We start from the raw sequence: 15061 nt of genomic DNA, 5'->3' as shown, positions 1-15061 counted from the left end.
GTTGCAAGAGTTGTTGGATAGGGGATTTATCAGGCCAAGTGTGTCTCCGTAGGGCGCTCATGTGCTGTTTGTGAAGAAGAAGGATGGTTCCATGAGATTGTGTATTGACTATAGGGATTTGAATAAGGTGACTGTCAGAAACATGTATCCTTTGCCAACATTGATGACTTATTTGATCAGTTACAAGGGGCGAAGTACTTTTCAAAGATAGATTTGAGGTCAGGTTATCATCAGCTACGAGTTAGGGATGAAGATATTCTGAAGACTGCATTTCGCACTCGTTATGGTCATTTTGAGTTTCTCGTGATGTCCTTAGGGTTATCGAATGCATCAACGGTATTTATGGATTTGATGAATTGGGTCCTTTATGATTATTTGGATAAATTTGTGGGGTCTTTATTGATGATATCTTGATATACTCTAGAAGTAGAGATGAGAATGGAGAGCATTTACGCGTTGTTCTTGACATCTTGAGGGAAAATAAATTATTTGCAAAATTTTCAAAGTGTGAATTCTGGTTGGAGGAAGTGACATTCTTGGGGCATATTGTGTCTGGTAGGGGAATTGAGTTAAATCATGCGAAAGTCGAGGTTATTACTAATTGTCCCAGAGCTAGCAATGTGACGGAGGTGAGGAGTTTCTTGGGTTTGGTAGGTTACTACAGGCGCTTTTTGAAAGGTTTTCTCTTCCATAGCTTTGCCATTAACTCAGCTAATGAGGAAGGGAATTAAGTTCGAGTGGAATGATGATAGTGAGAAGAGCTTTCAAGAGTTGAAGAAGAGGTTGTTGTCTGCTCCAATATTTGTGTTTCCATCAGGTAGTGGAGGTTTTCAGGTGTATAATGATGCTTCTAAGAGAGGGTTGTGATGTGTTCTTATACAACACGGGAAAGTGATCTCTTACACCTCTAGGCAGCTTAAACCCAATGAGGTGAACTATCCTACCCATGAATTGGAGTTAGCAGCAGTGGTCTTTGCTTTGAAGATCTGGAGATATTATCTTTATGGAGAGACTTGTGACATCTTTACTGATCACAAGAGTCTCAAATACATCTTTACTCAGAAAGAGCTTAACATGAGACAGCGAAGGTGGCTTGAACTTCTTAAGGATTATGATGCAAATATTCAGTACCATCCAGGAAAGGCGAATGTAGTGGCAGACGCTCTTAGTGGGAAGAACTTGGGGAGTGTTATATCATTTATTACTCAGTCGCACCTAATTTCAAATTTGGAGTGCTTGAGTGTTGAGTTGTATGTTAGGGGATCGGGTGGTAGTATTGCAAGTTTGAAAGTGGAACCGAATCTTATTTCAAAGGTTAAGGAAGCCCGGAAGAATGATATAGGTTTGGATGTTATTAGATTTGAGGTGGAAAATGGCAAGCAAAAACATTTTTGTGTTGCTAATGAGGGTGTGATATGGTTGGGTAGTAAATTGTGTGTGGCCGCAGACACGATGATTCGTGAGGAAATTTTGAAGGAGGCTCATAGTTCTTCATTCTCTATTTATCCAGATTCCACTAAGATGTATAGGGATTTGAAGAAGCACTTTTGGTGGAGTGGAATGAAGAGAGACAGCTGAATTTGTGGGGAAATGTCTTACATGTTAACAAGTGAAAATAGACCATCAGAGGCCTAGTGGACTATTGCGGTAGTTAGATATTCCAGTTTGGAAGTGGGAAAACATTACTATGGATTTTGTGACTCATTTGCTGAGAACCTTCAGGAAGAATGATGTCATATGGGTGGTGGTTGATAGACTTACTAAGTCCACTCACTTCTTTCCTCTTAAAGAGACTAGTCATGTTCATGAGTTGGCAGAGATTTTTCAGTGAGATATTGTTAGACTTCATGGTGTGCCTGTGTCGATAGTTTCTAGCAGGGATATGACATTTACATCGCGTTTTTGGAAGGGATTCCAGCAGGCTTGGGGTACAAGGCTTAATTTTAGTATAGCTTATCATCCGCACACCAATGGATAGTCAGAATGGACGATCCAGGCGTTAGAGGATATGGTGAGGGCATGTGCTTTGGAGTGGACAGGTGACCAGGATAAGTATTTGTATTTTGTTGAGTTTGCGTATAATAACAGTTGGCACGCGAGTATCGGTATGCCGCCATTTGAGGTTTTGTATGGTAGGAGGTGTAGGGCACCATCCTGTTGAGATGAGGTTGATGAGAGAGTCATTGAAGGGCCAGAGTTGGTTAGAATCACTAATGAGAAGGTGGAGAAAATTAAAGAAAGTTTGAAGGAAGCTCGATCTCGTCAAAAGAGTTATGCTGATCAACATCGAAAATTTGGTGGATTTTAGCCAAGTGATCATGTGTTCTTGAAGGTATCACCTTGTAAGGGTGTGAAGTGTTTTGGTATAAAGAGGAATCTTAGTCCAAGGTATGTTGGACCTTTTGATGTTATGGAGAAAGTGGGGGAAGTGTCTTATAGAGTTGCATTGCCGCCATAACTATCTCATGTGCATAATGTGTTTCATGTGTCTGTTTTGAGGGGCAATAAATATCATCCATTGCATAAGATTAGAGAGGACATTTTCTGTGAGGAAGAAGCTGAGGCTATCTTAGCTCGAGAGGAGCGAGTTTTGAGGAAAAACACCATTCCGTTTGGGAAAGTTTTGTGGAAAAATCATTCGGAGAGAGAGGATACATGGGAATTTAAAGAATCTATTCGTGAGGAATATCCGCATTTATTTGATTCAGGTACGAGTATTTAGTTCCGCTTGATTCTAGGGACGGAATCCTTTTAAGGGGGTATATATGTAATATATGTGAATTTTAATAATAATAATAATAATAATAACAATAATAACAACAACAACAACAATAGTAATTGAATTTGAATTAAAAAATTAGAATTAGAATAAATAATTATATTATATTTCTTATTTAGAAAAGGTTTATAAAAGAAATTGAGTTTTGGAGTCCTATTAGAATTTGGTTGTCTGTGATTATATTCGAAATATATATATATAGTATCACATGTACGTTCTATAATTAAAACCCCAAACCATGAAATCAGATAAATCAGAGAGATGGAAGAGAGCCGCGTAAAAAAAAAATTAACACGGCAGGGAGAAGAAACACGGGTGAGCAGATCAGGAGATGAGAGGTGATGTCATACTTACTTACACAAAAAGATAAAGGTATTCTTATTTTCGTTTCTCCGACATGAATATAAATCTATTTTAATATTCATATGATTGCATAGATTGCTCTTGCTTGTGTTAATGCTTATACCATATTTTTTTGTCCCATGGTATAAAACTCTAGTATTAAATTTTTCATTATAATATATGTGCGGTACACTACATGACTTGTTTTTTGTTGTCTTTGTGTTAAACTATTCAATCACTTAGTTTGTATGGTGTTAGGGGATATATACTACCAGTCTACCACTGAGTTTGAGAGGGTTCATTTATATATATTTATAATTTTATATTAATTTTTAATTTGTTACGGTATATGTTTGTTATTATAAGTTCGTTTGCTAAACCAACAGAGGATTTATGAACCCATGCTCTGTTTTGATCTCATGTGTACATCATGTATATATTATTTTAATTAATTGGCATGTGGAGTTTATTTTAAAATATATTTTTTTATATTAGCTACTTCAATTGTTTATGTACATGCATGGCAATGCTCTCTCTTAAATCATGGTACTATGTAATTATTTAAATGTTAGGTACTAATGATGGTATTTGTATTTTGCGATATCTAAATATTGTTATTTAGTCTAAGTTTTGCCAGAGGTGGCCATGTAATTCGAGGAAGCTTGGTATACAATATTTGATAAATATATGTCACCATATCTTGGCCTAACTTAGTTATCACTACAAGAAAATAAGGCTAAATACAACTGCACAAATACAACCGACATCAAATTCAACCGTTTTCGGTTGAATTTAAGGGTGCGGCTAAATTCAACCGTATACGGTTTGCATATAAATTCGGTTGTATTTACGCGGTCGCATTTAGTACTAATTACAACCGAATAAATACAATCGTATTCATATGCAACCGTATACGGTTGACTTTAGTCGTGCTCCTAAATTCAACCGCTTTCGGTTGAATTTAGCCTTACTAATTACAACCGAATAAATACAACTGTATTTATATGCAACCGTATACAGTTGAGTTTAGCCGTACTCCTAAATTCAACCGCATTCGGTCGAATTTAGCCTTGCCAAAAAATGGAGGGAATTTTCCCGCCAACCAATTTTGTACTAAATTGGAAATTTATAAAAGTACTTTGAAATATGTTTTGAATAATAATTAGAGATCGTAGTTAGATATTTTTTTCTAAAATTTTGTCATATCACTAAAATATACAGATCTTGAAGTCCGTACGGTTGGATCATTCATTAATATTTTAAAAAAATCGAAACATCAATTTGGGATTAAACACTAGTTAAAAGTATTGGTCAAACTACTAGTTGACTATTAAAAAGGCAAACCAAGTATATTCTTTTTTTCTAAAATTTTTGTCATATCACTAAAATATACACATCTTTAAATCTGTATGGTTGGATCATTCATTAATATTTTAAAAAAATCGAAATATTAATATGAGATTAAACACTAGTTAGAAGTATTGGTCAAACTACTAGTTGACTATTAAAAAACCAAACCAAATATATTTATTTTTTTCTAATTATTTTTTCATATCACTAGAATATACAGATCTTGACATCCGTATAGTTGGATCATTCATTAATATTTTTAAAAAATTAAAACATCAATATGAGATTAAACACTAGTTAGAAGTAATGGTCAAACTACTAGTTGACTATTAAAAAAACAAACCAAATATATTTATTTTATTCTAAATTTTTTGTCATATCACTAAAATATACAGATCTTTAAATCCGTACGGTTCAATCATTCATTAATATTTTTAAAAAACCGAAACATCAATATGGGATTAAACACTAGCTAGAAGTATTGGTCAAACTACTAGTTGACTATTAAAAAGGCAAACCAAATATATTCATTTTTTCTAAAATTTTTGTCATATCACTAAAATATAAAGATCTTGAAATCCGTACGGTTGGATCATTCATTAATATTTTTAAAAAAATCGAAACATCAATATGGGATTAAACATTAGTTAGAATTATTTGTTAAACTACTAGTTGACTATTAAAAAAGCAAACCAAATATATTCATTTTTTCTAAAATTTTTGTCATATCACTAAAATATACAGATCTTGAAATCCGTATGGTTGGATCATTCATTAATATTTTTAAAAAAATCGAACCATCAATATGGGATTATACATGAGTTATAAGTACTGGTCAAACTACTAGTTGACTATTAAAAAGGCAAACCAAATAAATATTTTTTTTCTAAAATTTTTGTCATATCACTAAAATATACAGATCTTGAAATTTGTACGGTTGGATCATTCATTAATATTTTTAAAAAATCGAAACATCAATATGGGATTAAACACTAGTTAGAAGTTCTGGTCAAACTATTAGTTGACTATTAAAAAAGCAAACAAAATATATTTATTTTTTTTCTAAATTTTCTGTCATATCACTAAATTATACAGATTTTTTAAAAATTGTTTATGAATGATCAAACCGTAAGGATGTCAAGATCTATATATTTTAGTGATATGATAAAAATTTTAGAAAAAAATATATGTATTTGGTTTACTATTTTAACGGTCAACTATTAGTTTGACTAGTACTTCTTACTAGAGTTTAGTCTCATACTGATGTTTCGATTTAAAAAAAAAAGATTATAAATGATCAAACCTTAAGAATGTCAGGATCTATATATTTTGGTGATATGATAAATATTTTAGAAAAAAATAAATGTATTTGGTTTACCATTTTAAAAGTCAACTAGTAATTTGACCAGTATTTCTTACTAGAGTTTAGTCTCATACTGATGTTTCGATTTTTAAAAAAATGATTATAAATGATCCAACCTTAAGAATGCTAGGATCTATATATTTTGGTGATATGATAAAAATTTTAGAAAAAAATAAATGTATTTGGTTTACTATTTTAACAGTCAACTAGTAATTTGACCAGTACTCCGTACTAGTGTTTAGTCCTATACTGATGTTTCAATTTTTTAAAAAGTGTTTATGAATGATCCAAACGTAAGGATGTCAATATCTATATATTTTAGTGAAATGATAAAATATTTAGAAAAAAATTAATGTATTTGATTTGTTATTTTAACAGTCAACCAGTAGTTTGACCAGTACTTCTTAATAGTGTTTAGTCCCATATTGATGTTTCAATATTTTTAAAAATATTTATGAATGATCCAACCGTAAGGATGTCAAGATCTATATATTTTAGTGATATGATAAAAATTTTAGAAAAAGCAAATGTATTTGGTTTCTATTTTAATTGTCAACCAGTAGTTTGACCATTACTTACTAGTGTTTAGTCCCATATTGATGTTTCAATTTTTTTAAAAATATTTATGAATGATCCAAAGTTAAGATAATTTATTTACTATTGATGTGGGCTAAAATTTATTTTTTAATTTAAAATATAATTATCTTTTGGAAACACACCTATGAATTTCAACAAAATTAAATCTTTCGATCAATGATTATTTTTTAAAAACTAAAATTTCACTAAATTATACACATGCATTTTTTAAATAATTATCAAATCATATTATCAACAATTTCTAATATATAAATTTCAGAGCTTTAAAATTTTCACTTCAAATTAAATTCAAAAATTATATAATATTAAAAATAATTCATATCGCACGAGTTTTAGGCTAGTATGTATCAAAATAGTGTATGTATAATTATTAGAAAATCATATAAAAATTTTAAAAAATTTCATATTTTTAAATTTAAATTCAGTTTATATTATAATAGTATATAATAGTTGAAAAATTCGTGTATCCCATCACTTGTAAGCTAGCTTACATAAAAAGGAATATGACTTTTTTAATCGAAAGAAAATAGCATTTGTTACAATAGAAAAATAAAAATTGGGGGTTGTCACTTATAAGAGCTAAATGGACCGGCCCAACAAATTAAAGGCCCAAATTACACAAACCCCACGACCAAAATTACCCCCATTTCAATAAAACTAGGGTTTTGTAGTATAAACACTAAACACACAAGCCAGCCGCACCAACACTCGCCGAGAGAGAGATTCAGAGAGAGAGGGGGAGAGAGACGATATCCATCTCTCAAGATGCCAGCCTAGTACAACTTGAGCATTTTCCCAGCACTTGGCTTTAGCTGGGGTGCCAAAGAAACGAGGTCTATCTTCTTCGCTACCGCCGACGGGATTACGACAAGGAAGAGGTGATGATGCACCCTCTGAACTCATCTCCTCTCCGTCGGTCCCTCTTGCTTTTGATTTTTCTTTTTATTTAAGGGAGCTTTTTAGAGTTTTTTAGCAAAATTAAATTTATAGCAGTATTTTTTTAATTATTTTTGTCTAAAATTTCTCACTCATCTTGTTATAATCATTAATACTTTCAAAATTAAGGAGATAGTACAATGGCGGTTCCAGCGTCGACGAAAAAGATCGTGAAGAAGAGGGTCAGGAAGTGTTAGAGGCCATGGAGAAAGCAAATTAAATTCTTAGGTCTTGATTACGAAAGTCGAATTATAGTGTAAATTTTGATTATATTTTCTATGTTTGTTCATAAAGTTTTATATTAATACGGTTAAGGGTAGTAGATTGTATTTGATTGTATCTTTAATTTGTGATATTAAAATCTTGATTTGGTTAAGAATTATAGAGTTCATCGTAGTTTTGCCGGAAAATTGAGTTTTTGATCGGAATTTGCTTTGTAGCGATATTATGAAGTTATTGTTTTATGTTTGATTTGTGTAACTATTTGCTATACAACACAGACTGAAAATTTTGTTTGTGGTCGGATTGTGGCTGCCTGAATTTGACCGGATTGGGGCAACTCGCCGGATTCTGAAAACTTTCAGTTTCCGGGAGTTTTTTTTTAAACAATTGGTGTTCACTATTTCAACCGAATACGGTTGAATTTAAAATTATATTTTCAACTATATGCAGCAGAACTTATTTTCTGGGCGGATTTTTTGAATTTTTTTTAAAAAAAATTAATTTTTTGGGCGGGGTTTTCAAAATTTTAGCAAAAATCAATTTTGACCGCTTTTGGTTGAAATTAAGCGGTTGTATTTAGGCGGTCATAATTAGCCGGTTGTATTTAGGTTGTTGTATTTAATATAAATACAACCGATTTACTAAATATTACTAGAGCGAATACAACCGGTTCAAAAACCGGTTGTATTTAGTTAAATACGACCAAATCCGGTTGTATTTAGCTAAATACAACCGTTTTTGACCGGTTGTATTTAGCCTTTTTTTTGTAGTGTATATTAGTTCATAGTAATTCATTGATAATTGGCTTGTAAGATTGTAATATTAAAACTAGAACTATTGCGTAATGTCAGGTGACTATAATGTCATATAATACAATATTAAGAATAAGTTACTAACTTAATTTAGTGAATATTTTAATTGTTATAAAAACAAACACTAAACAATATTTTATATAATAATGTCCGGAGCAGGGAGTTTAGAAGATCGTTGCGAATTTTGAAAGTATTTTAGTTCGAATTGTGTCCCCTTTTATTATGCGCTACTTCTCTTAGATATTAAATATATTTGATTCGTTTCGTTCTACTTCCTGTTTGTTCCGTTAAAATTCATTTTGATCTCCTTAACTTCCGAAAATTGTTTTAAAATGGATTTACAAAATTATAAATATCTGTTTATTCTGTTTCCAAATATTATTTATGACACCCTCTGGTTTGGAAATCTGTGTTACTTGCATCAGCATCAGGTGATTTTAAGTTTTGCGAGAATATTTTATTTTGAGCCCTTATTGTGATTTAGGGTATACCGAGTTAATCAGCTATAGGGGTACTACAGCCATGTCATTGCGGCACGAGTGACATCGGCACGAGTGACATGACACTTCCGTGACAGTGTGATTGGTCACGGTGTATCCTTCTGTTATCTCTTGTGAGGAGCTTTTGGCTATTTTGATTTTTGTTCAGGATATGTGGGTGCTCTTAGAGTTTGATCTGTGATTTGATTTATGGTGACGTTGTATATGTCGTACACGTTATCCATTCGGTTGCTCGCATTAGGTACCCTATGATGTGTGTATTTGTATATGTTCTGATCTCGGTATGAATATCCTAACCCTTGTTGTTCCAGCCTTATTTTGTGTAAATTGTTGATTTATTATAAATTCCACATTAATTATTTCTGATCTCTTGTTTTATAAACTGTATTCCAAATCCGTACTGGGCGTTTGATTCATGCCGTATTCTTTTTCTGGCGAGTGCTTAGGGGGATCTGGGACTGTGTAATGGAGAGTTACCGCATTTATTGATTAGGATTTCGAACTTTATCATTATCAGGACTTAATTATTTAATTATAGATTTCTACATTTATATTATTGGTTTAGACATTTGGAGATTTAATATTATTTTGGAGATTTTAGACTATTAAATTATTATTAGAAATATATTAGGGCTCTGTTTGCAGGTTTTTGGATTTTAAATAATATCTCCATTTTATTTTAAAGAAGAGGTGTTACACATAACACTTTTGAAACCGTTATGTAAGTAATGTACTTAGAGAGCTCCTTAAAAAGTGTTATGCAAGTGAATTGAACTTGCATAGTATTAACTTACATAGCACTTGAAAGCGCTATGTAACCTCAAAAATAAACGTTATGCAAGTTAAAATATGTAGTAGTGAAAAATATCAAAATATTAAAATTAGTTTGAAACAAGAGGTTTTACAATTCAATTATAAATATAATAAATATGTAACTCATCTATACTATTTTATAATAGACGAAACATTAAAAATTTGTAGTCGGTCGGTCGGTACTTGTTAAATTTACTTAATTACCTTTGAATAAATACCTAATTTATTTCATTTATTAAAATCAACTTCTTATGTTATTTTCCTTACTTTAGTTACAACAAGGAAACTATGTTATAAAATTAAATCACTCATGAACCTTAAACCATTCTCACGTAGCCATCATCCTATAGTCCGAGGTAATTGCCAACTAATTTTAAGTTAGACGATAAAGTAGATGATTGCTGCAACGTGGAATTTGAACAAATTTGTAATTTGAACCAACTCGAAAACTGTTTGTCCTTAGCTGTACTTAACTATAATAATCTATACTATCTATACAACAGTATAATAATCGGAATGAGCTATATTTTATTTCAACGGTTATTCCATATTTTAGTTATTAAAAATAAAAATAAATAGTGTTATATACATGTTAAACTACTAAATTGCTAAATTACTAGATTTAGTCTCCTCATTTCGCTAAACCACGATCAAAACTTATCCTACTATACTATGATTACAGCTTCTTCCAAATTCTTTTATTATTTTTATTATAAATCTATATTTATTATATATTGATATAAATATATTAAAATTATTATATAATCAAATAAACAAAATTTTAAAATTATTTAAATATTAATAAACCCGTGCAACGGATTTAGGCTACTTTATATGGAAGGACACAAAAAGTGATCTTTATTTTTTAAAATGTGACCACCCAATCCCGTTGACGAGGAAAATTGAAGGCGAGACACCTCACCAGCATTTGTCGGGTCATTTTCTTACTATTCAAAATAGTTTCAAAATTCATGTAGCGACATCACAAATTAAGATCAAAGCACGACTTTTCTGATTAAGCCCTAAATCACAGCTACTACAAGTCTATCACCGAAACTCAGGTATCAAATCCATAAATGATTTCTATTTATTGATGTATGTTTTATTCATTCGTTTGTGTGTTTCGATCAACTAGGATCTTTCCTTTAAAATTGTAAGTGCTATGGGTGAATTGTTTGTTTACAATTAGGATCTTGAAAACATGATGAATTCAAATTCATTAATTTGATATATGTAGCAAAATTTTATGCTCTTAGATGTTGTGACTTTGTACTGCGAGCAATTTAATTACTACTAGTCTGTAACATCCTTTTAAATTTTTGTGTCCCTGCCTGTTTTCGAGTTCAGACTTATGGCTAGTGATGCGAAAACTAGGCAATTTGAATATGGAGGCGCAGCAGTTGATAGGATCAGCAGCTTGCCCACAAGCTTAATGGACTCAATCCTAGAACGCTTACTGACTGATGATGCGGCAAGGACAAGTGTTATCTCTAAAACATGGAGGGATGTGTGGCGAATGCACCCCCGAATACATTTGGATGAAAATTTAATCTCAGAATTGGTTTTTGAGAAGTTTTCTGAGTTAGATGAACATACTCAATTATTAGAACTTTCACGAACAATTACTGATATATTTTCAGCTCATAGAGGCCCAGTTTTGGATTTCCTTCTTTTCATTCCTGAAAACCTGCCTATTCATCAAACTCTAGATATGGCTATATGGATTAGAAACATATCAGACAGTGGTGTTAGGAAACTGAAGCTTCTTAATGAATCACTCTTTAACCCCTTCATTGTGCCCTCTTATTTCTTTTCCTGTTCGCAATTAACTCATTTGACCCTCGTGAACTGCGAACTAAATCCACCCTTTGGATTCGGAGGATTTTGTAACCTGATTAGTGTTGAACTTAAGTATGTCGCAATATATGCTGACATGTCATTAGGCACTCAACTCAAGGAATTGGATATGGAAATTTGCACTGGGATTGAACATTTGGGATGCCAGTTTAACTGTGAAAATAAGGTCACTTCATTGAGAATCGTTGACTGTGAAGTAATTTATTACCAATGGTTTGAATGCATCCAAAAATTGCAAGTTCTTGAGCTTGGGATGAATGAATTGCCAAGTACTGGTAACCAGGTGATAACTTTGGACAAGCTAGTCCACAATATGCCTAGACTCAGTTCTCTTTTTCTTGATGGCTTCTTTCTGAAGGTAATCTTTAACTTAATTGTTATTAACTACTATAATTAGTTGATCCAACTAAATTTAATTGTTATTAACTACTATAATTAGCTGATCCAACTAAATGTCTCACAGTTTAATTTATTTTTCGATGTCCTTAGAAATATTTGTTTTTGTATGTAGATTCTGAAACCAGGTGCAGCTACTTTCATGAGGCTTTCAAGAACTATGGAGTACTTGAAATATCTATACCTTCACTGTATTGAATTATATGAATTGGATCAGAGTCAACATGTTCTTTGTCTGGTCAGAAGTTCACCTAATCTGCAACTTCTTAAAATCGATCTGGTGAGAACTTTTTCCCCAATCTTGTTATAATAAAATTTTACATACATTTTAAGGTTTCTGCTGGGGACTCCGGAACTCATAATTTAAAGAGAAACATGGAATATATCTCTATTCAAGTATAATTTGCAAAGCATACACCAGATGTCTTTTTACTTTTATTTAGAAAAGACATATGTAAGAAAGCAATGAATTCTATTCAATATAGATGCCTTAAACCTATAACTATAGGTATGTTTTATTCTTGCACATAAACCTAAAATACTAAAATTAGAAAACTGAGTGTTGGACCTGTAACCTAACAGTATTCAGAATATATAGGACCGATATAATCTGAAAGAAGATATAGCCCAACAGGCCTAAAGAAGAGAAAAGAAAGAACACCCTAAACCCACCCCCGCCCTCCACCCCCCCACAAGGATTAATTTAGAAGATATTCCTAGGAAATATGTGTATAAGGATCCAAAGTTCTTGTAATTGACCTTACCGGAAAAGAATTCCCCTCAAAGTAAAGAGATATAGGTATCAAAATGGAGGGGCAGTATAGAGAAAAACACACTTCCCTTGAGTGCTTTGAGTGCTTGACTTCTTGTTTAGTTTGTTGAATATCATAAAATCCTGTTGGGGTCTTTCATGTGACACCTTAAGGTTTTCAGAGGAGTTGGTTACTTAACATGGTATCAGAGCTCGATTTATGGAGAGTCTCCGGTTCGAGTCCTCCAACCATGGACCACCATCTATCTAATTTAAATATTTGTTGGTATTATTTTTGGTTATGTAATTGTCTGCTCAATCGACACGATTAAGAGGGATTGTTTAATAGTCGGGGCCTTCCTCTAACTCCTTAAAGCATTATCATTATATGAATACCCAAGATCTTCAACTTCTGCTGAAGTTTCCATTACGCACTTAGAGATCCTAAGAGGTGGGAGTACCTTCTAGCGGTTAAGTGAACTCTGAATGGAGTTTTAAGCAAATTAGCAATATATATTTAAAATTGATTAACTATTGTCTATTACTATATGTAAACTTAAAATTATATTATAATTAAATAACAGGAAACAAAACATAAATGGTTTTAATAAAATTCGTCACTACAGATTGATTGTCCCTACCTAACTGACAAATTATTTTCAAATGTATATATTCTTATAGTTGTATTATATTAAAATATAATATTTTAAAATTAAATATTCAGCAAGTTGACATCTCTTTGGCTGCTTGATTGGCTGAATATGCCGCATAATCTTTAAAAAATGGTTAATAATGCGGTAAATGATAACCCTCTCTGGATTACACTATATAAGCCGCGTTACAAATTGAAAACCCTTTATGGTCCGATTCCGTATAAGCATCGGCTTAGGAAGCTGCTGAGTAATTTGCTTTTTAGAACACTGGTATGCATTAATTAGTGTGCAGTTGTTTGGTTATAAAATAACGAGAATTTATGAAAGGAATATGCTCACATGCAAGGCCCTCATAGATCCTTCACAACACATTGAAAGCATTACTAAATATTATGGTGAACATCTGTTTTCCTTCCAAATGTATGATAGTAGGCATCTAAATTCTTTTTTTTAATCAAAAAAGAAGAAGAAATGCTTGATATTCTGGTATCTTTTCTTTTGGTAATATACATCATAAAGTAGGTTTACACAGTCTAAATTTGGAAATATTTTGTTCCCCTTGATTTTGTGTTTTCACTCCTAAAAATTTGAAAGTTCCCTTTCTCATAGATACATAGCCACTTTCCCTCTATAGATATTTACAGTATCTTTTCTACTGCAAGAAAGGATATATATTTATTCATTCAGAATTAACTGAATAACTTTAGTGTTAACATTTTATATACCTGTCAACCAAAAACATTTTATATAGGTTCATGGAGTACAGAGCGATGATGATGTAGACTTATCAGACTTCGTGGTGTTATCAGACCCCATGATTCTAAGCCGACTTGAAACCATTATGATATTTGACTTGGTTGGTTCCCTCACGGAGTTTCAGTTGATAGAACTTTTGCTTGTGTCGTCCCCGTCGCTTAAACGGATTAAGCTTAAGACACACACAATGAAGGATCCTACAGATGTGTTCAGGATTTCACAAGAGGTGGAGCAGATCCCTAGAGCATCTAAATCTGCACAGATCCAGTGGATGTAATAGCTGGCCTAGTGGCAGGGCAGACATGTCTTGAAAGCAAATGTTTGAAGCTTGCAAACTTCAAATAAATGTATGTTGTGGAGAAGAGCTGAATTTTGGCTTATCTTAAAACTCTGATTGAAGTGCACATTGAACTTTTTTGGTGGTTATGGAACAATTGGTTGGAAACCAACTTGGAAAATGCCCTTTAACTTGTAATCATCTGAAGAAGCTTACTATATCGAGTAGTTTTAAGACATGAAAGATATTTTTAATTGTTTTTTACTTTTATTTTGAGCTCTCCTCATCTATGAGAACTTTCCGTAACTCAGCAAGTCATAGTTTAATGTTATTTATACATACCGGATATCATTAAGTCATAGTCTAATGTAATTTATACACTCCATATATCAGCAAGTCTTAGTCTAATGTTATTTACAAGATGTGTGTAGATTAATCGTTTACGACCATAGCTTTTTTTGTTTTTTTGCTGTTTATCAACCACTGAGTTTACTGAATCCCTTTTGATGACATTGAGTTAAGAGTTCTTAATCACTAGGAAGTTTTAAATATGATTTCCAGGGAGACAGGTTTTCATCTCATAGCTGTTTCGCTCTACCTGTTCATTCACCGATATCTAAAAAATAGCCCAGTTCTGCTATATTTGTTTCTACTTTA

The 15061-nt window shown here is 32.2% G+C and overlaps 1 protein-coding gene across 2 annotated transcripts; it reads left to right on the top strand.

The window, feature by feature from the left end:
- Positions 1 to 7064: 7064 nt before the first annotated feature.
- Positions 7065 to 14826, top strand: LOC141701183 (F-box/FBD/LRR-repeat protein At1g13570-like). Of its 2 annotated transcripts, none has more exons than XM_074504847.1 (4): positions 7065 to 7309; positions 11062 to 11929; positions 12083 to 12247; positions 14123 to 14826. In XM_074504847.1, the coding sequence occupies exons 2-4, from the start codon at positions 11066 to 11068 to the stop codon at positions 14402 to 14404; spliced, it is 1311 nt and encodes a 436-aa protein (XP_074360948.1). In that variant the 5' UTR covers positions 7065 to 7309; positions 11062 to 11065; the 3' UTR covers positions 14405 to 14826. The 2 variants fall into 2 exon arrangements, with proteins under 2 accessions (XP_074360948.1, XP_074360947.1); XM_074504846.1 differs by lacking the exon at positions 7065 to 7309 and adding an exon at positions 8810 to 10775.
- Positions 14827 to 15061: the final 235 nt, after the last annotated feature.

The sequence above is a fragment of the Apium graveolens genome, unplaced genomic scaffold (assembly GCF_009905375.1).
Source record: "Apium graveolens cultivar Ventura unplaced genomic scaffold, ASM990537v1 ctg3497, whole genome shotgun sequence".
NCBI classification, from domain to species: Eukaryota; Viridiplantae; Streptophyta; class Magnoliopsida; order Apiales; family Apiaceae; genus Apium; species Apium graveolens.
This window is presented reverse-complemented; position numbering and strand designations above follow the sequence as displayed.